The 23,288-nt window shown below is 35.9% G+C and overlaps 1 protein-coding gene across 1 annotated transcript in view; it reads right to left on the bottom strand.

Annotated features, from left to right (window-relative positions):
* Positions 1-18,096, bottom strand: part of LOC107602140 (collagen alpha-1(XVIII) chain-like) — a 33,425-nt gene extending 15,329 nt beyond the window's left edge. Inside the window, exons 1-4 of the mRNA XM_016294551.1 lie at positions 17,893-18,096; positions 8,650-9,191; positions 4,424-4,507; positions 2,093-2,155 (exon numbers count right to left, since the gene is read on the bottom strand). Of these exons, the coding sequence (XP_016150037.1) occupies positions 2,093-2,155; positions 4,424-4,507; positions 8,650-9,191; positions 17,893-18,076 (873 nt within the window). The 5' untranslated portion in view covers positions 18,077-18,096. The remainder of the gene's footprint in view (positions 1-2,092; positions 2,156-4,423; positions 4,508-8,649; positions 9,192-17,892) is intronic.
* Between the last annotated feature and the right edge of the window lie 5,192 nt (positions 18,097-23,288).

Raw genomic sequence — 23,288 nt, 5'->3', positions numbered from 1 at the left:
ATATATATATATATATATATACACATATATATATATATGTATGTATGTTTGTATTTATATATATGTAAACTTTAAAACTAACTCTTCATTTTCTTGGTATTGGAAACAATTTCTTGGTATTGCACGCGCTCTCTGCTCTCGCTAACAAAGCATTTAAAGTCATTGTTAGATGTTTAATTGTGTGATGGATTGGACAAGCCTTGACTGGGCTCATTTATTTAAAAACGGGCTGTCAGCTGTGATAAAACTTCCCGGTGTTATGACGCCATTTTTGATTCTGTCGCTCTAGTGTCCTGAATGCAGCTGTGACTTCAGCTGTTCATTCATACAGATATGTATTCAAGCAGATGTTTTAATCTGCTGAATAAATAAAACATTTCAAGTCTCTCACCTGTAAGCAAATGCTGTCAGTCCCAAACAGTAACTGTGAATGCAGCCATAATGTGCATTTCTATTGATTGTATTGTATCACTGCCCTGTAATTCTCTCCTTCTTTCTTTCTTTCTTTCTTTCTTTCTTTCTTTCTTGTTATTATTATTTCTTTCTTGCTTCCTTGCTTTCTTTTTATTTCTTTCTTTCTTTTTTCTTTTTTCTTAATTATTTATTGTTATTATTTTTCTTTTTCGCTCTTTTCTCGTTATTATTATTTATTTATTGTTATTTTCTTTCTTTCATTTTTATTTTTTATTAATTATTTATTATTATTTCTCTTTTTCTCTCTTGTTATTATTTTCTTTATTTATTGTTATTATTTTCTTTCTTTCTTAGTTGTTGTTATTATTTATTTTTGTAAAGTATTAATTATGAGACAACGTTTGAAAAAAATTATAAAAGATTAATAGCAGAAGTTACTGTTATTATTTATTGATAGTTTAACTAAAGAATTAATCAACTGATCAGAAAATAATAAATCGAATAAACATTTTTAATAATGTGTGTTTAAAAGAATGCAAAATACAAGTAAAAATTTCATGTGTGGTCTCATATTTTGGACCCCTGTATACAAGCTTGTCTCTATATGCTTAATGACTTTAAGATTAGAGATAAATAATTACACACTAATAATACTTGAGCACCAAAGACATACTGAAATTCCATTTCTTTTTTACAGAAAAGTGTAATGAAGTCAAACATGTGTTTACCACACTGTCACAAGACTACTCCTCTCCCTCTAGATATAATAATCGGATAAAATTAGATTATACAAAGAGGCCTACACAGTTTGCAGGAATGCATGCCCACTAGGTGCCCTCTCCTCAAATGCACTTTCCAACATCCAAGGCGAGTCGGATTGACTGTGAAACAAGCGTGGAAAATATCCCAGAGGGGAATGTGGCATCCATCAAAATGGATTCCATGGTAAGACAAAAGAAAGTTTACTTTACAGCACTTCGGAATGCCATAATTCTCTCTGTCACAGCGTGTTAAAACACATTGTGTCCTGCAAAAGCAAACAAAAACTGTGTAATTTAAAATGACTAGGTTAGATTTAAATTAATACCTGCATGCTTGGCAGCAGCTGTTTAAAGATGTTAAAACAAATATAATGGCAATAAATACTTGTAAGTGAAAGGAAAGACGCTGCTAAGAAGCAGTAACCTTCACATACTGTAACTACAATATACTTGCAAAATTAATAAACAAAAAACAAAACAAAAAAATGGCCTAAACATACTTAAATGACACTAAACTGAACAGTAGACACTTATAGAAGAAGTCCACACCTAACAGCCACCTGGTTTCTTTCCATTGTAATTAGCTCTGGCAAGCTCAGACACAGGCCTCGCACATCAGTAGCAAAGGGTTCATTTCAATTTCCACATGACCTATTTCTGGATTAGTAACACAAGGCATGGGAAGATGGGCTTTAACATCTGGGATTGGTCTGGAGATAATAACATTCATCCGGGACTTTCCCCCAGAAGATGAGCAAGTGCACAGCAACAGACCTGCCAGAACTCACAGGCTGCTGCTCTGGAAATAGCGGGGAGCCTCTGGATCATCATTAGATGTTTTAAGTGTGGACATTAAATGGATCACAACAAGTTTACAAATGTGAGCTCAGCTTTCTGAGGGAAAATAAAAGTAGTACCTGGACCGATGGTGGTCCCTCTCCATCTCCACTTGCTCCGTAATCACCTGATCCCTGTAGATTCTGAAGGAGAACGGAAAACTACATTAATTCCCTGAGTGTTAAAAATGAGAGACTCTTTTCATCACACTGTTATCTAGATGACTGGAGGGCATGTAATACGTCACGCGTCACAGTGATGGGCATTAAAGCTTAATCCTGTGGAAAACCTAACTGGAGGCGACACATTCTTTTCTAGAAATGAATGGAAGTGAATTCCAAGCACTATCAGTCGACAAACACTCCAGGTACATTTCATTAAAAACATACTAAAATATCAAAAATGTTCAAACTAATTTATTTCTGCATTAGAGGCCTCCCACAACAACATATAAATGGTGAAATAATTTTTTCACAGTTTTTTTTTTCTAAATTTGGGTCTTTCAGGGTTAAAAGGAAAATTTACTCATCCTTATGTCGTTCCGAACCCATGTTATTTTCATTCTTACATGAAATACAAATCATATTTATTTATATAGCGCTTTATACAATACAGTTGTTTTTTTCAAAGCAGCTTTACATTAATAATACAGGAAAATAATTGTTAATGTTGTAAAATTCATCAATTACGAAACTAACTCAATTTAGGTTAAGACTTAAGTGTTGTTTTAATTTAGTTCAATATCTGTGTGCAAAGCTCATCAATTATGAAACTGTTCCATTCAACTATCATTTTTTGTGATGCTTTTATGATATTTTTGTCCTTTTTGAAACTATAAATAAGCTTTTTTTTATTTTTAACTATAAATAAACTATTTTCCAGCTGTTGTGTGGAAAAGATCTCAGACATTTAGTCTGCACGCCTTTCTTGTTTCAAGGAAGAACAAATAATAAGGGGTTGGAAAAAGACATCGGATGAGTAAATAATGACAACATTTTCATTTTGGGGTGAACTATTCCTTTAAGGTTCAGGTTTAATGTAAATTCGGCTCATTTGGTAGGACCAAAGTAGGACAATGGTTCAGTTCCCAGGAAACAAACTAATAAAATATATATATATACCATAAAATGCACTATAAGTTGCTTTAGATTCAAGCTTCAGCCAAATGCATAAATATAAATGTAAAATGATGCCGCAACAATTCTGAGATTAGTCACCTGGGGAAGAGAGTCTAAATCTGAACATTTACACCAGGCAAGCTATTCCTTTCACACTGGTCTCCTTTATAAAAGACTACACAATAACTGACTATAGCACACGCCTTCAAATCTTTCCTTTTATAAAAAACAATCCACTTGTTTGAGAATACAGGCTAGACCGTGATTTATGCAACTGATCTCCCAGAGGACAATTTCAGTACTTTTCACCTCATTGCATTAGCCAATCTTTGGATTAATCACCCATTTTAGAACCGCTTAACATTCAAGAGTGTGTGTAGCTGTGATGTGAAGCATTTATGTAGCTATTTCTCTTTTCACAATTAGTTCAAAGGCAAAGCTGCTGAGACGCTGAAGCTGAGACATAATTAAGGCATGACACATGAGTGAAAATGATTATTTCACTTAGGGCATTTTTAGACATGTATATAATTTGCTTGGTTCCAAAAAAAGGACTTAAACTGTTACAATGTTGCATTTTATTCTTGATTCAGTTTGAGCATTTCAAATTATATAGTTAAGCAATATCACACAAGGCCTGAATATCATCACAAATGTAAATGTCATATTGCTCTTTGAACTGTTTTATAAAATCAAAAGGTTAAGTTATGTTTTGACTGAGTTATGTTTTATTTTCTGTTTTTGCTTTTCTTTGTCAATGAAAACTCCCAAATGAAATCATGTTTTGAACAAATCAGTTTAATGAATGATTCAGTGACTGAAGGAATCAGATGTTTAAAGGAATCGTTTGAATGACTCGACTCATTAAGACAAAGACTTGCCACCACCTACAGGTGGTTTTAGTTTCCTATTTAAATACTGAAATTTACATGTTTAAAAATGAATTTGGTTTAAGGGGCCTAATAATATTACAGAATAGTGAAAGCATTCATTTCTGTCACTGCTGTGTATTAACCACTGCACAGAATATGAAAAATATAAAACGTTCAGGAGTCAGTTGTCTGTGACAGGCCTAACCAGCCAAGGTACCAATACAAAAACACTCAGCAAAATATCTAATTATCATTATCAATAAACCCCCAGAAAATATTGAGATATATTGGAATCCAACAATGATTGGAGTGTTCACATATGCCTAAACGATCCAAACTAAACACAAAATAAATGCTCCAAAAAAGCCTTTAAAAGTCCTTAGACACTCTTATTTGAACACTTATGGGCTTGAAGTCTTACCGCATCAAAGTCATCCTCATCTTCTTCACAGTGTCGTTCAGCTGCCCCAGGGTCTTTCAACATCCTTATATCGCCGATAACACCCTAGAACAAACACACGCACAGGTTACTGAGCTTATTTTGATGGCCATGGCAGGTGTGGTGACTGTAGGGCAGCTGCTCATTAGAAACTGAATCCACTGCACTTTTTTCATGCCATTGCCTTCCACGGCAAAAACGCTGGCAGTCAGATAACAATGTGTGCCTGATATCTTAGTTTTAAAACACATGGCTATCTGTCTCCATGTAAGATTTCCCTTTCATGGTTTGCAGCACAGATGCTGATAACATTCAATACCAGCAACACATTTCTATGTTCAATGGCTAATATAAATGTCTCATTAAAGGGGTAGTTCATCATAAAAATTCAGCCATTGTTTAATCACTCTCATATTGCTGCAATACTATATGACTTGCTTTAGTCTGTGGAAGGCAAAAGTACAGATGTTTAGCAGAATGTTGATGCTGCTCTTTTCCATGCAATAAAATGAATGCGGCCCAAGAGCCGCCAAGCTCCAGAAGGATAAGAAGCACAATAAAATCAGTCCTATAGTAGAACTATTTCTGCTCTATTTCAAGTCTTCTGAAGCCATATGATAACTCTGAGGAGTAGAAGACCAACATTTAAGCTATTATTGGGTGGCAAATTTCAAAATGCATCACATGAATGAGATTTGAAAGCAACTTTAAAAGAAGATTTTCAGTGAATAATGAGTGTTTCTCACACGAAGCTATCAAAATGTGCAATATAGTCTATGGACTACTGTTAGGGTACTTTGGTGTGACATCTGATTAACTATTCACTATCATAAGGAACAGCATGAACTTCCAAATATGTTCTTTTGTGGCCTACAAAGAAAGAAATTCATACAGGTAGAATTTCTAATTAATAGAATTTCATTTTTGGGTAAACTATCGCTTTAAGTTGATCTCCATTCAAGATCCCTTTGGGGCAATAGGAATTGTGGGTAAGTTGCTGGTAAGATCTGACAGGACTTCCCCTCTCATGTCTCAAGAGCTAAGGTCAAAGGTTTAGTAGCAGAATCCAGTGAAGGAAGCTTTATGATGTCTTAATTGCCCTTTTGTTTCACGCTGTGACCTGCCAAGACCCTATTACAGCCCCAACGCGGGGTCAGATTCACAGACCTGATCGCCCCACAGTTCTGCAGATAAGCACATGGTCTTAATGAGAGGGATGAAACAGCAATCATATCCTGCTTAATCAGGTCTGTAATTATGATGGCCATCTCCTTATGGTGGAGTTCCCACAGGAAATGGAAGCCACATGAAACAAGGAGCCATACTGAAGCGAACAAGATCCATCTGCTTTTGAGTGGCCATTATGAGCTCTGGGAAATGTGAGGCATTTCTGCTGCCTCAGTTGCCTCACTATGGTTATTGAACATGCTTGAAAGCACTAGCATAACTGGTGGAAACAAGGCAGGGCATTCAATCACATCACTTCACAGATCAGTTAGGCTGCTTTAGTAGTACAGCAGCTGGTGAAGAATCTGTTGGCCTATAAAAGCTGTTCTTGTTAATTATTTTCGTATATACTGTAAATTGTATATATATTTTAAATGATATTTTGTTTTTCAAGTTCATAGTGGCAACAAATTATTTATGAAGTTTATATATTATTTATATATTTATGATTTTTTTTTTAAATAAATGTAATATAATTAATTACATATTTTATTTATTTAATTAATTATTCCTGGATGATTTTCGTTTAATATTAAGTTGTAATGTTTTTGATAAAAACTCAAGATAACTTCATGTGACAAAAAGATAACTGCCTTTCCTGACAAAAAAGATAAAATACCTTAAAATCTTAAGGTTTTTGTTTGTTTGTTTGTTTGTTTGTTTTTTAAATATAATGCCTCTAAATATCAAACTTAATATTAAACAATTCATCAAGTAAGGAAGAAATAAATAAGTAGGCAATAAATTACATTTTAAAATAAATATATAAAATAATATAAGATTTATAAAATAAATAATATAATTTGATATTGATATAAATACTATACAGATATAAATTGATATAAATATATGATAACTCTGAGGAGTAGAAGACCAACATTTAAGCTATTATTGGGTGGCAAATTTCAAAATGCATCACATGAATGAGATTTGAAAGCAACTTTAAAAGAAGATTTTCAGTGAATAATGAGTGTTTCTCACACGAAGCTATCAAAATGTGCAATATAGTCTATGGACTACTGTTAGGGTACTTTGGTGTGACATCTGATTAACTATTCACTATCATAAGGAACAGCATGAACTTCCAAATATGTTCTTTTGTGGCCTACAAAGAAAGAAATTCATACAGGTAGAATTTCTAATTAATAGAATTTCATTTTTGGGTAAACTATCGCTTTAAGTTGATCTCCATTCAAGATCCCTTTGGGGCAATAGGAATTGTGGGTAAGTTGCTGGTAAGATCTGACAGGACTTCCCCTCTCATGTCTCAAGAGCTAAGGTCAAAGGTTTAGTAGCAGAATCCAGTGAAGGAAGCTTTATGATGTCTTAATTGCCCTTTTGTTTCACGCTGTGACCTGCCAAGACCCTATTACAGCCCCAACGCGGGGTCAGATTCACAGACCTGATCGCCCCACAGTTCTGCAGATAAGCACATGGTCTTAATGAGAGGGATGAAACAGCAATCATATCCTGCTTAATCAGGTCTGTAATTATGATGGCCATCTCCTTATGGTGGAGTTCCCACAGGAAATGGAAGCCACATGAAACAAGGAGCCATACTGAAGCGAACAAGATCCATCTGCTTTTGAGTGGCCATTATGAGCTCTGGGAAATGTGAGGCATTTCTGCTGCCTCAGTTGCCTCACTATGGTTATTGAACATGCTTGAAAGCACTAGCATAACTGGTGGAAACAAGGCAGGGCATTCAATCACATCACTTCACAGATCAGTTAGGCTGCTTTAGTAGTACAGCAGCTGGTGAAGAATCTGTTGGCCTATAAAAGCTGTTCTTGTTAATTATTTTCGTATATACTGTAAATTGTATATATATTTTAAATGATATTTTGTTTTTCAAGTTCATAGTGGCAACAAATTATTTATGAAGTTTATATATTATTTATATATTTATGATTTTTTTTTTAAATAAATGTAATATAATTAATTACATATTTTATTTATTTAATTAATTATTCCTGGATGATTTTCGTTTAATATTAAGTTGTAATGTTTTTGATAAAAACTCAAGATAACTTCATGTGACAAAAAGATAACTGCCTTTCCTGACAAAAAAGATAAAATACCTTAAAATCTTAAGGTTTTTGTTTGTTTGTTTGTTTGTTTGTTTGTTTGTTTGTTTGTTTGTTTGTTTGTTTGTTTGTTTGTTTGTTTGTTTGTTTGTTTGTTTGTTTTTTAAATATAAGTAATGCCTCTAAATATCAAACTTAATATTAAACAATTCATCAAGTAAGGAAGAAATAAATAAGTAGGCAATAAATTACATTTTAAAATAAATATATAAAATAATATAAGATTTATAAAATAAATAATATAATTTGATATTGATATAAATACTATACAGATATAAATTGATATAAATACAATTAAACATGAATTATTAAAATAAGTACGCAATTCAATTACACAAAAAATGAAATGACATGTTAAAATAAACAAATATATACATTAAATATTAAATATATAAATAATATTTTGCATTAACTGATATAACATTAAATAAAATAAAAATAACCAATACATAATATACAAATACAATTTGATAAAAAAAAAGGATGAATAAAAAAACAAAACAAAAAATAATAAAATAAAATAAAATAAAGTTAGTTCTCATCTGACTTAATTCAGGGGAAGAATAGGTCAGTGGTCAGTTTTCACTGATCTGAAATCAAGCTGTGGGGTCAGCTGCTGGACACTGCCAGACAAAACTAACAGGAGCTAATTGCTCCCCTGTGGTTTTTTAAAGCAATTAACTACTCTATTCCAACAAGGAAAGTCGAGTAGACCATTTTACGACAAGAATGTTTGTTGTGTTTTAAACAGGCCAATTTGAGCAATCAAATCATGCAGAAGTCACTCAAGCACAGACACTTTCATTGCACTTTCCCTTTTCTGGCCTAAGCCACCTTGATTTGACTGGTTTTAACCGGGATACCATGATATGAAAGTATGGACTGTGTACATACCAAAAACTTATCAGGGTCTGCTCCACTGGCATGACCAACAAACACTCCCGCCCCGGCATCCAGGTCCATATCATCTGGAGACCGCTCAAAACTGATGACCTGAGGATCTGAGTCACAGTTGAAGTAGAGGGAAACACGCTCATTCAAAACACTGATGGAAAACCGGGTCCAGGTGTTCACCATGGAGGGCACAGAGAATCTGGCCGCCTCGTATGAGCTCTGTGAGTCAGGCTCAGTGTAGTAGAAGATGATATACTGCTTGCCCTTCTCCACCGCTGACAGCTTCACACCAACATACATGATGTTCTGAGTTGGGTCAGTGATGGAGAAGATGACTCCAGGCTTGGAGGACGTGGGTTTTATGTTGAAGATGAGCGAGAAGTCATGGAAGAAAGGGTTGGGCAGGTGAGCCGCAGCTGACTGACCCACATTGGACCTTTGGTCGAACACATAGCCAGGGTTGTTAGCATCGTCAAATACTTTGGAGACGCCATCAGGTGGAGGATCACCAATTAACTGCAACAACGACACTCCACTTTCTTCTGTGGAAGGAAAGGAAAAGAATATAAATGGACTTCACAAAGAACAATGGAAAAGTGAATGGTCAGGGATGGGCAGCAGGCTGGGACTAGGTTAAAAAGCACTTTATTAGTCTGCTCAAACATGTATTGTAGAGGAAGTGCTCAACATTAACAGCTGTGATGGGAAATCAAGGGGTGCGTCTTGACTTTAGTAGTTGTGAGAATTTATTATGTTTGGCTGTACACAGCATCTTGAGTGAGCTCAAAGTAATTTCATCCTTTTTTCAGGAGGAAAATGTGTGAATAAAAAAAAACAGATGACCCTCTAAAGAATAATCAATTTCATGTAACTCATGTTTGGGACTTTTTGATATCCTGAAACAATATACAACACTTTTGATTTAGCAAGAATGTACATTTATCAGCCAATAAAATTTCTCAGGTTTAATAGAAAGTGACCCCTTGGATTTATTGCTCCCAGAGGACATTCTTAAGGATGAAGTTTACTATGTATGTAATGCACTTCTTTTCAAAAAATATAAATATGTTTTATACTATGTGAACAACCTAAAACATTTTTTATAAGACTTGTGAGACAGCAAGTTTAAAAAAAAGTACTTATGCTTGAGTCGAGGGGATATAAAACTTGTTATGGCCTGAGACGGGAATTTCCTGCCAACTATTACAAATTTAGGCTCCAAAATAAAAGCCATGTAATCAGAATTTGATACAAAGTATTGAAGAAATTACATTTTTGAGAAAACTAATGTCAATAAAATAAAATAAAAAACGAATTTCGATAAAATAAAGTCTTCTCAAAAACAAAACAAAACATTACTGGATACTACTTTATAGTGTATTTATAAATCAAACTCAGACTGCTGGGTGAGATCATGAGACTTTAAGAACTATGGAAGGAAACCTTCAATCTCATGCTAATATCACTCAGCACAGACATATTTAGCCAGTTGTGAAGATAAGCTAGACATGGAAACATCACAGGGTCCATGTGTTGACATGTCATGAGGAGGAGGGAAAGGTGTGAGGTTACAGCTGGACAGCTAAAGACCCTTCCTGCCTACATACACACACACATCCTTTGGGCGATTCTGCTTTTTAAATATAGAAAAGTAAAAACAGGGTTTCTTGCCAAAACATCCCTCCTTTTTCTATCACATGAAAGATGATTTTGTTTTGTTAGACAAAATGAAATAGCATGAAGTGAAAGCCCAAGCAAAAAAACATGAAACACTAAATTACATAAGTTCTCATTATACTGATGTATAAATGTGTGTTTTGTAAACGTTGATAGAAACATTAAGGATTATGTCAACTTTGAGCTGCTTTCATGCTGTAAAGTAAGTCTTTTGAACCATGACGACTTTGTAAACGGTCTGAAAAAAAGACTACCAAGTACAGCTCATGAGCACATGGTCTTATTTATCAAACAAGCATCAAAGTCCTTTAGGGGCTTACATACTCATTATTAAGTTCTTCAGATGGTGCTTTTGTTATGAGTTGAAACAAAACTCTTCTTGTCTTTGTTGTACATGAAAGGATTAGAAAGAAAATACACCTTACATATGGTTTTGGTGTGACGTGCATTTTTAGTGGATAATGTTTAGCTTGTGAACCTAATGTTTGGACTGATTTAACTAGACAGAGGAGAACCACTCTTCCGAGTTTCACTATTCAAAGCGTAAACCATGTCTTTAGATCATGACAAGATAATGACAAGCTTAAAAGAGGAGGAGCTTTTGGAGCTCACCTTGCATTCCTGCACATGTTCAGGTGCTGTTGTGTAAACAGTGGACATGCTAAACCAGCGTTCAATGACTAATGGCCACTTCAATGCGAGACTGAAGTTTTCTGAGACATGTCGGGCTTGTGAAAATCACTTTAGGGAAACCAAAATCCCGGACTTTTGCTTTTCTGACAGCAGGCAATAAATTCTAATTCCCGAATCCAGATGTGTGTCGGGATAGAATGAGACCTACAGAAGCCCCTGAGGCCATGTGTGTCTGCTCTTGTACATGAATACAACAAACCAGACATTTGACACTAATGACTATCAATCATAAAGACTTTAAAAATTGATATATATATATATATATATATATATAACACAAATAATATATTTAAAATAAAATATATAAATGTAACAAAAATATGAAAATTGAAAAAATTTAAGAGGAGACAAACAATACAATGCAACTATAAATGGATAATTTGATGTTATTTACTGAAAGTAAATATTTTGGCTAAAACAGTTACTCTGTCAGTTCTAGTTGATTTCATCTTGTACAAGAAAAAAAAAACTACTTTTACATGTCTGCTGAGGTATATTAACTTCTTTCCATGACACACTGCTGATGACCTGTAACATTCACATGTTCCTCAAACAAGCCAACCTTGACATCAGTATGCGTCAATGTTTTACTAGTTCATTGTGATCTGGTGAAGAAGAAAAAAAGGGCCACCTAGTTAGAGTTAAAAATTAGCAATTTAATTAAAGCTAAATAGGCTGGTTAAACCAAACATGAAAACTATTGCAGGTGCTATAGGCTAGTGGCCCTTATTACTGAAAACGCAAATATAATGTTAAACTTCAGGCCCCTTACACATTTTAAGTCACACATCAAAATATGACTTTAGGGGATCATGAGAAATGCTTAGGTCCTGATTATAGCTGGCAAGAGGCAGAGTCTACACGCTGACAACAGAGTATACGGGGCATATCTAAATGACAATGGGGCCTATAAAACTGAAAATGTGAAAACTGCAACATTTTCACATCACATCAATAAAACATGAATCAAACTGAACTTCAATTGAAGAAAGTAAGTTTTAACACTGTTTTAAGATCATGAATACAAAAAAACTCATACATTTTCAGATTTCTTGTTATGAGTTTTAGCTTAAAGTTAGATTAGTTTACACAAGTTTGTCACTTTAATCTGTGGCTGCCGCAGAATGTAATTTCTAATCAAGCTTAAATAAGATGTGAGCTGTAATCAGTTTATCCTAAAGCTTTAAGAGCCACTTACTGGGTGTCCCTTCTTAATCCTGACAGAAAAGGCAAAATCATCAATGTCATTCACCAATCTTGCACTTTGAAGCTTGAATATGGAGCATGATCATTTGTGTGAGTAAAGAACGGGTGTACATTTCAAGTCAAATGTCACAGATGACCTAATTATACCAAACAGGGCTGTGTACAAATTTGTCGATTTGTACCTTTTATTGCACACTAGAGAGCATTAAAGACTGGACCGTAATACATTTCCGTGCAATTGGAAACCTGCAAAGGAACACTTCCATTTCTTTAGCCAATACAATTGAAGACAGAAATACTGTATGATCCAATTTGACATCAACACTGCCAATTTACCCCAGCAAACCCGTTTAACCTTGGAGGCGCCATAAAGGCACAAAGAACATCTCTGCTAAGATTCTCAACACAACACTTCCACATTTTAACTTTTTTTCTGACAGTCAAGTCATCGTGGCAATTGCCCTCTCAGTTGATCCATTACAGAATGAATTGAGCACACTGTCTATTGGCACTCAAGAGACTCCATTGTTGTGGAAAAGGTCCATGAAAGGCCTCTGACCCAATGAGAAACCTAGCACAATCACTTCCATTTTCCCAATGAAGCCATTTTTTCCCAAATCTAATAGTTCTATCTACAAGCTTCACTGGAGCCCAGACACCACATAACCCCATTATGATCTGTGACACTATTTGAGAAGCTTTCATTTGAGATCCTCCCAGTCATGGGAGGATATGAGACGAGACCGTACAGAAGATGAAATGCATGAGCAGCAGTGAGAGGGAGTAACATTACTTACAGAACAATTTTTAGCACTGTTACAGCAGCTTTAAAAAATAATGTTACAGTGGTCAAAGCTACACTGCAGCTCAAAACATTGGGGTCAGTAGGATGTTTTTTTGTTGTTGTTTTGTTTGTTTGAAAGAAATTATTACTTTTACTCAGCAAGGATCCATTAAATTTAACAAAAGTGACAGTGCGTGCATTTAGTATGTTACAAAAGATTTCTGTTTCAAATAAATGCTGTTGTATCTTTTAAACTTTCTATTCATTAAAGAATACTGAATAAAATGTATCATGGTTTCCACAAAAATATGAACGATACTAATAAGAAATGTTTACTGAGCACCAAATCAGCATATTAGAACGATTTCCAAATGATTGTGTGACTGAAGACTAGAGTAATGCCTGCTTAAAATCTAGCTTTGTTATCACAGAAATAAACTGCAATTTAAACTATATTAAAATAGAAAACTATCCGGCCCCAAACTTTAGAACAATAATGTAAATCAAAGCAATACATCTCTGTTCCTTAAAAGTCCAATTCTTTTTTTTGTGTGTGAATCAATTGATGTCTCAAAAAACACTTCACTTCAAATCACTCGGTCACAAACCTTACAAGGTAATATTCTGCAAATTTATATTTCAGTTTAATACAGTCATCCTAAATAATTTAGACTGTTTTGTGCCAGACAAATACAAATACATCATCTTCAAAGATGCTGCTACCTAAGGAGCTTTTTTGCAGTTAACTACTCTTTTAAAAGTAAGGTTTCAAAGGCTTTCCCAGCAGAGGGGAATTCTGATGAGGAATGCAAATACCTTAAAATAACAGACTAATTAACAAGAAAACCAATCAACTGTAGTTAAAGGAAGACTAGACAATCTGTTACATATTAGCTTGTCCTTTACACATGGCCCCAGAGCCTCACAAACACTAACAATGGCTAGACGCTGTCCCACTTAACAATCTATTGCCCCAGACAATTTCACTTTCCAACACAAGCCACACACCTGGAATTCACTTTTTAGCCTGCGATGAAACAAACGTCAAATCCCTCACATGTAGCTAACATGAGAACTGTATAATTAGCATAACTCAAACCATGAAGAAACATGTGCAATCTGCACGACCATAGGGACGCTTTACAGGAAGCTTTACAGCCGCTGAGAAAGCCTTACTTTCTGACATGCTGCTTGCATTATAAAAAACATTAATATTGTGGTTTGATCTTATCTGCCCTAAATCAGTCCTGAATGACTCTAAACACTGCCAGATCTAATTTAATTTAGATGTTTCCATTATTTAAGATTACTCTAAATAATTAAACATCCTGTACACGCAAAGACATCTCCAAATCTACAGCAGAATCTAACATACAAGAAAGCCCGGGGTTAGTTGGTTTATATATATATCCAGTAAATATTTCTTAAGGTAGGATTTTTAAGGTAGTTTCTATATATAGCCATATACATAGTCTTGGATATCTCTACCATTTATTCACAGGAAAACAATACATATCATTGAAAACTTGATGTTGCCCCTATAGTCACAATGCATGGGGAAAGCTGTTACAATAGCATATATATATAGTTCAGTCATTAAACTCTAGATGGCACAGGCTACGGGTTGTTAACGTAACCGATGATATTCAGAGAGTTAAACAACTTGGCACAAGCTGATTGGTTCATGCTGCATATGCAGCCAATGAGCTTACTGCCTTGCATTTATATGGCTGGCTAGCATTCACTTGAGATTCCTGCAGCGCGCTTTCAGAGTTCTCTGAAACCCTCCTCCTTCCCTAGCTCCACCTGTATAGATCTGCTACGGGGTTATTTTATATGTTATTTGTGCAGCAGCAGTATGTCTTAAATACTCACGGCACCGTATCGCCGTATGAATTGGCAGTAGCAAGTTCCTGTACTTGCTTGCAGCAGCAGCAATGATCTACAACTACAGCAATAACCAACAGCAGCAGCAATTCAGCAGCAGCGTAGCAGATCTGTTCCGCCAAGACCAAATACATGAACATGGTCATATCCATCACCATGCTGAAATGTTCCGAGAGTTGTCATGATTGAAATACATATTTATAGGCTTTGTACCAAAATATCATTATTTGCATATTTGTGCCCCTTCAGATTGACTTAGATGGTCTCCTCAAACATGATGTCCACTCAAAGTTGTCAATATATCAAGCTGTCTGAAAGATAATGCCTTTTTTAGACACACTTTTAAGATAAAGAGCACTTGGCCCCAGCAAACACAGGAAATTCAAGCAAGAAAAAAGTTTTTTTTAATCATATAAAACCATTCGCAGTAGCTATTCATCAAGACTCTGTTTGCTCATTGTGTATTTATATATGTTCATTTGCTTCACATGACAGTTTATTCTGTAACCGTGTTTCTAGATGTTTATCACAAAACCACACAAATACCAACGGTATGCTCTCAGGATTTACTTGGCAGAGGATTGCAATCATAAATTCAGCCTGAACATATGGACTAACAATTCTGTTTAAAGTCACTCCTGCCAAAAATGTTAACCTGAAAGCTGCATTTACTGCGTCTCAGCACAAAGACATACTTATTAGAAGACAGATGGTACTATCCTCCAGCCACTGAGACGATGAACATTTATCTGTCCTCCACAGTGAAGAATAAACTCTGGAATGAGGGGGAAAAGTCATATGAACGGCATTCGCTGTCAAAAACAACTCGAGATCAAAGTGTTTGCCTCCCAACCCTATATTCAATAAAAAGAGCTCATGTTTCAATACGAAAAAAACACTTAGTTCCAGGCAAAGTACAGAAGACTCTGGAGCATCTTTATTTAATAAAACCAAATTAACCAAGACAGCTCATGGCATTTTGAACATACCTACTAACGACATCAGAACTGATTCTGTTTAACTTGCATTGCTATTTATTAATAAATCAGAGAGAAAGGAACCTTCCCCTGCCTTAAAATACATGCTTGCATGGAAGAATGTAATACATTCAGCTTACAGGTTAACAATTTGACCAACTGCATACTCTGATAAGAAACAGCATGCATTAGAGAAGATCAATGTGCAGAGGTGTTTCTCTGCGTTTACTTGTACTTGACAAATACCAGTTCTAAGATACCACATAGGTTAAGAAAGAATGTGGGGTATTTTTATGGTGAATTTTTTGACAATCTTTTACAAATTTATTCTCCTATGTTCACCAGGTCTAACCACATTTATGAAAAAAAATATTATCTGTGCAAGTACAATACAATCACAACTCAGGGAGGAGTCCCAGTTTAAATCATACCTCTCGCCCATTCCTCCAACTGCTAAACAAAGTTAAGCTACTTTGTACCATCCATATTTACATAATTAAATTAAATGTACTCAACAGATTAGGTTATGCTATTATAGATGCTGCACATATTCAGGGATTCACACATTGGTTAAGAGTCATGATTCCCACATCTTCTGACCAATGAATTTACAGGACAATTCCAGCCATTCTTGATTACTTGATAATTTTAGGCAATAAAAAAGCTGGGTAACTAAAAGAAAGAAAAATAAATTAATAAATATAAAATATTTTATATTTAATAAAATTAGCTTATATTTAACATATGTTTTAAAATAAATGATAAAATAATTAATTATAATCATTTTAAATTATAAATATTAAAAAATCCATCTAGGCCTGAAAACTGAAAACCACAACAATCCAAGACCGTGGGAATTGAGAGTCGCATGTGCTTTGAAATACAAAGACATAAACATGCAAAGACTTGATTTAGTATTGCCATGCAGTCATCCTTCACATTTCCATGCAGTTTTGACAAGCATGCAGAGTGAATGCGTTAAAAAACATCTCCCCAGAGAATCTGTGTGCTTACAACTGTTGAAGACCACACAACACTTACGGACAAACAAAACCCCTTGTGAGGACTGGTGAATGACAAACAGACAGACAGGTGGTACTGGTTGAAAATGCATCTCTCTCCTTTTTTAAGAGCAAAAGAGATGGCATTCTAACCGGCCGTTACCTTTCTGGTTACTAACTGACAAGCACCGATACCCATCATGCTTCTCTTCGGGCAGAGAGTGGCACTCCACGGGGAGGCGGCCCTCATCCAGGAGTGTCCAGCAACTGTCACGCAGGACCTCGCAGAAACTGCGACAGGGCAGTGAAGGCGGCAGTCCAGGTGGGCCACACCGAGGTGTCAACAGCAGGCAGAAAAACCATTCCAAGCTATAATGGCAGTTTGACCGCAACAGCCATGCCCATTTGGTCAAAACCACCTGAACTTCCTCCACGCTGCTTTGATTTAGAAAATTTGGTACTGTGAAACTCTCCACTCCCATTCTGGTGCAAAATGGCAAATGAGAATCGACTGGCAAGCAGCGCGGGGATTCAATGGCCGTTGGAATGCTAGCTACTAAAAACTCGCTTTCAATGGTTAGTAGACTATCTGAGACAGAGTATTCAGAGGAATACAATGTTGTGTTATCATAATCATCATGCTCTGTAGAATTACGCCTATTTGAATCATTATAAGTGCTAACATTTTTATGAGAAACATTGATTCTTTCATTAAATTGACTGTCTGTTGGATGGCTGATGCGCTGAAGTCCATCCATCTGCTCCTCTTTGGTCTCAAGTTTAAAATTTCCCACATGCAATCTAGCATCTTCACCAGCAATACCCAAAAAGTTGGTTGACGTAACATAGCCATCCTGTCTTTCATATCCAGATCCAGATCCGGAAGCAAATTCAGACCATGACCCACTTATAGATTCTGACTCAACCCCCAACCCAGACCTGAACTCTGATTTCCTCTCAAAATGACCTCCATCAGAACTGACCTCTTTCAGGACCTCAGTTACAGAAGCACTTGTACCTGTTGTTCTGGGCGGTTCTGTCCTTGGGGGTGATGTGGGCCTTACAGTTGTCAGGTAAGCCGGTGTCTGTGCGCCCTTTGCATTTTCTTTCGAGTCATCGAACCAGAACCAGCCATGCGTGTGGTGTATCCTCAAGCACACCACAATAAAGAGGCACAGCCAAAACCTGAGCTTAGACATCATGTTCACTTCCAGTCATTCAGCAATTCAAACAGGATCCTGACATGCCCTCAATAGTAATCCACACCACACACACACAGACTCGTCCCTGGCTCACCGTAAAGTCACCACAATCAGCCCACAAGCCAGGCAGGAAAAGTTTAGAGGAGGAGTAACATATTTAAAAGAGAGCAGGGGGTTGGTTCGTCATTGGCCGAGTTTGGGACCTTTTCCTCCCCCATAGCTCCATCTCCCCTTTGTCCTTGTGAAAGAGTGTCTCTGATGATAGATATTCTTACCAAAAATGCCTGCAAGGCGTCCTTTTGTAGACCTCGGTGCTTCTAAATGCCCTCACTGATGGAATTTAGAGTTGTTTCAACTTACTTTTACAGCCTTTAAAGGGGCAGAGAAATTCCACAGACCCCGTTACACAGAAACAAGCTGCTTAAATACTCAAAATACCTCTTAAATGTAGAAATGTATGCTTTTAATGGGTTTGTCATTTGCCGAACCTCTGATGTTAATTCTAGTTGAAAAAAAATAATACTAAAGTTGCATTTTCTGAAGGAAATACCATTGCTTGCCAGGCATGAAAAAAAATCATATTTAGGTAGTTTATGAAATTCTGCATCAGAGACATTTCTCCAGTATTACAGTAACAGTAACAACCAAAAGCACACACACATCCATTTAAAAGGTTTATATATATTAATAATCAGAAAGTCTGAGGAAAGTCAGTCTGTTGTGCAATCACTGTATTTTTTTTTTTTTTTTAGAGTTAATAGATCCTACAAAACCCAAACTATGCTACCTAGTTAGAACAACTTCCTTAGGATCCTTCTGATGATACGGTAAAAAATGTATTCCCTGTTTATGGGACAGAGGCATCATGAATCACTTCATAACTACATCAGTGAAGTTCAAACAGTAGCCAACTCCACTCTCCAGCTTTGAGCTGGACCAAGCTGTCTAAAAACTCGCTCACCTCCAGTATATGGGCTGAAACCAACCCCTATTCAGTCAATATAAATCTTGCTCTCTGGCTAACTTGCAATTAGTTTTGCCCGAGCCCACCCCTTCCTCTGCACTTTAAGCAGGACACAGTTACAGAGTTATCTAGAGCTTGTGCACTTGTTCAGACAAGCCTATGTGAGCTGGTGACAGAGACTCTCTACATGCTAACTGACACTCTATGAGGACTGTCAAACTATGAAGATTTCTTCTGAAGAAACTTTCAAAATATGCTCACATGCATCAATGGACGTTGTGCCTTCCTCAGTACACTGTAAAAAGTTTTACAAGAAAATACTATTTAAATATTTCTACTTCAATTTCATGTTCCTTGCAGTTTATTTACAATGATTTGTGAAATGTACTAGCAATTTCTTAGTAAAAATGGTTTCTATACCATTTTTTCCATTGTATATAAGGTATATGAATATGCCATTGTAGATTAACATAATGCAGTATCCTAAAAGGACTCCAAATCAGCGAAAATTAATTACATACAGTCACTAAATCATGCAGAAATCTGAACACAGTTCACAGTTCACATAATTGCAGGAAACACAACAAAAGTAGTTTTCATTTGCTGCATCCTGTATGTGATGATAAGTCATTTATACCTTTGATATGTTTAAATGAATAAATGAAATCATGTTGTTGTTTTTTTTTAAAGCACACTGTCAGCTAAAATTACATTATATACCACTTTAGTCAGAAAAAAATGGACTACAATTTGATGTCAGGAAGAAATATTGACAACATAAAAAAAAAAGACAATTAGCACAAAAATAAAAACAAAAGATATAAAAACAACAACAAAATAAGTATGTAAAAATGCAACTAAACACTGGTCATGTCTTTATCTGAATTTTAATTAAAAGAATCTGACTTTTATAAAATGCATTAAAACTTTTTTTTCCCCATACCTACTTTTAGTAGTGTGAAGTACTTTAATACAGGGGTTTGTCTAGACCCCAAGTTGGTCTAATTTCACTCGCTCCCCTCCAACATCCAACAACCCATTAACTATTAACTTACACTGTTAATAGGCGTGACCAGGGTTGCCGGGTTTTCACAACAAAACCCGCCTAATTTCTACTCAAAACTAGCCCAAAACTACAAAACGCGGCAAGTGTTAAAGTAGCCTAATTCCGCGGGAAAACCGCGGACTTGGCAACGCTGAGCGTGACTGATACTCGAGCCAACTCTGCTCTAACTGTCGACTAGCAGTGGGAGTCAGATTGCCCCCTAGTGGATGGCTAAAGATTTGTTAACTCATATTCATAAATTCTCAAGGGAACGTCTCTGAATTAACTGATGCTCACGCCCCCCCTTGACAGGTGCTGGCACCCCCCTGGGTTGAAAACCCCTGCTTTAATATAAGCCAAAAGATACAATGAAGCCTTGTGTGAAGTTGTGGACAGAACAGACAGAGCACTGAATTTAAGATGATTCAATGACACAATTATTCTTTAGGGTTTTGATTTAAACTGGATAAAAGCTGAAGCAGGGGATTTGGTTCAAAGAAGATTCTAGAGCTCTCTTATTAAACAGTGAAAGGACAAAATGAGCAATGCATATATTGCAGAAACCTACAACGTCTGCCAAAGCCCTTGAGGCACAATGAAGAAGTCAACCCCTCACAACAATTCATCAGGAGGCACAGCCAAAATCACTGGGGCTGCCCACAGTTAGTGTGGGAATGATATTAACAAATGCTGAGCAGCAGTAGTGTGGACAGTCCTCGAACCCCAGCCAAGAACACAGTGAATCTACTAGCATGGACTCAACACAGCATTTAGACTTCAAGTGGACACTGCTGGAAGAGTTCTGGAAGTGGCTCTGTGCCAAAACCGAATGAGCTGCCTTGTTGTCTACTGTAGACAACTACCTTCTAAAGGTTACATTAGTCAAATTTTGGTGAACTTTTGTGGGCAATTATCCATTGTCAATAGTGTGGCAATGTGTGTAGCACAGCCTACACAAAGTCCATTTCAAACCACGCAGATTTCTGTTGGACAGTATGGCAAATTCACGTAACCAATCTTTCGTCCTCACACAAAAAATCCTGATTGCACTCAATCCCGATTCCCATTGAAATGACTGGATGTTGTTCACAAAAAGTAGCAGAATAATGGTAAATGTGACTGCAAATGGAACCTCACTCTGTTTGAGTATATACTACATTGGTAAAAAATGTACTTTGCGAGAGTTAAAAAGTACATTCTATAGCCTATAGTATGAATAAATTCTGGACATACTACACCCAGCTTGCTGGCTTTGTCATGTGACCTATAGTACAACACCAGTTGTGTCCCTTCATTGTAATGGCCTCATGGGATAGTAAAGTTTCCATAAGATTCGCACTTCAGTAGCTCGCAGGAAGTACTAGATACTTTTTGCCAACTGTTTTGTAAACAGTTTGCCTACCTTTCACCTACAAACTAGGTTTTAGCGCAGACCCATGTTTTAACAAAATTGGCAAAGGTTATTTTTAAACATATTAAGTAACAAAAATGTTTCATTAGAACCGTTTAGCCAATTAAAAAAAAAATGAAAAACTACCTACATGCAGGAAATTAATACAGTAAGCATGATTGGACTCCAATACTCAATGTAGGTTTAATGGGAGTATGACTTTCTTTATTTTTTTTTGTCTCTTTGCACAGGAAGTAAAGGTTAACGAACTGCAAACACAGCTTTTCCTTTACCCACAAGGACACTGAAACACGAGCAGCTATGAGAACATGACATCGACACATGCTTCTTATTACCTCGAGTCAAAACATCACATATATCACCAAAACAGCTAACAATTCAATAACTGGCCGAGGTCCTGCTGTTAGCTTTTACATAAGGGTTAATGCTAAACCTCATCATTCAGGGCCTACATGGGTGGGAATCTTAGTTTGCAATTCTCCACAGTGACTCCCTCGCAGTTGTGACCTTTCTCAGCGCATGTTCAGGGCCAACGTGTTCTCTGCCATCAGCCAAAAATATTTTTTTTGGTGGATGAAAGCTGCACTCATCTGGGTGTGATTTAACATGAATTGTAAAAGATACGACAGCTTTTACTCTTTGCTGGTGCCTGTGCTGTTTTTCTTCTGGGGAGTCCCTGGTTTTTAATGACTGAGATATTCTTGGGTGCCAAGGGACTGTAATGATTTGGAAAGTTTGCCATCTGAGCTTTGTTTTGGGCAAAACTGGTATTAATCATACACCAATACCACACATGTGAGTCTGAGAAGTTTGAGGTGCACGAGATATGCGAGATACGCGGCCAGAAAGGATGGGTGGCCAAAAACAACACCCACACCGGTATGCTTTCAGTCACACTCCTCTGCAAACTCCTATGAGGAAACTGAGCTTTCCTGACATTTCCTGTCTCTCACCGATGAGAAATGTATCCTGGACATGAAATATCTATGTTTTCATTAATCCCTCATTATTTGGATGGTTTTCATCAAAACGATATGGTCTCATAAGTGTGTAAATTACCAAATTAAAGCAATAGTTGAAATAGATTAAAATTTTATATTGTACACTACCATTCAGAAATTTGGGGGTCAGTATTTTTTTTAAGAAATTAATACTTTTATTCAGCAAGGTCACATTAAAATGAACTAAAAAAAAGTAACAATAAAGGTATTTATAATGTTACAAAGACTTCTATTTCAAATAAATGCTGTTCTTTTGAACTTATTTATCAAAGAATTAAAAATTATATTTTTTTTTAAATACATCACGGTTTCTATAAAAATATTAATCAGCACAACTATATTCAACATTGAAAATAACAAGAAATGTTTTTTGATCACCAAATCAGTGTATTAGAATGATGAAGGATCATGAAGACTGGAATAATGACTGCTGAAAATTCATCTCTGCCATTAAGGAATACATTACATACATTCAAATATATTCAGATAGAAAACTGTTATTTTAAATTGTAATATTTCCCATTATTACTTTTTTACTGTATTTTTATCCAAAAAATGCTGCCTTGGTGACCATCTTTTTTCTATATACATTTTCTGTATAATTGTCAAACTCAAAAAAAAGACAAAAACTCTAAAACAGTCATTCAGAAACTGTCAAACTCTAAAAAAGACAAAAAATTATAAAACCCCTGTAAAGAATTTATATTACTCATATTGAAGTGCATATCACAGTGAAAAATCTGTGTTCGAAGGTATACAGTATATATATTGTGTGTGTATATATATATATA

Source organism: Sinocyclocheilus grahami, unplaced genomic scaffold (assembly GCF_001515645.1).
Source record: "Sinocyclocheilus grahami isolate Dianchi unplaced genomic scaffold, SAMN03320097.WGS_v1.1 scaffold320.1, whole genome shotgun sequence".
NCBI classification, from domain to species: Eukaryota; Metazoa; Chordata; class Actinopteri; order Cypriniformes; family Cyprinidae; genus Sinocyclocheilus; species Sinocyclocheilus grahami.
Note: the sequence above shows the minus strand (reverse complement) of the source record. Positions and strands in the feature narration are given on the sequence as shown.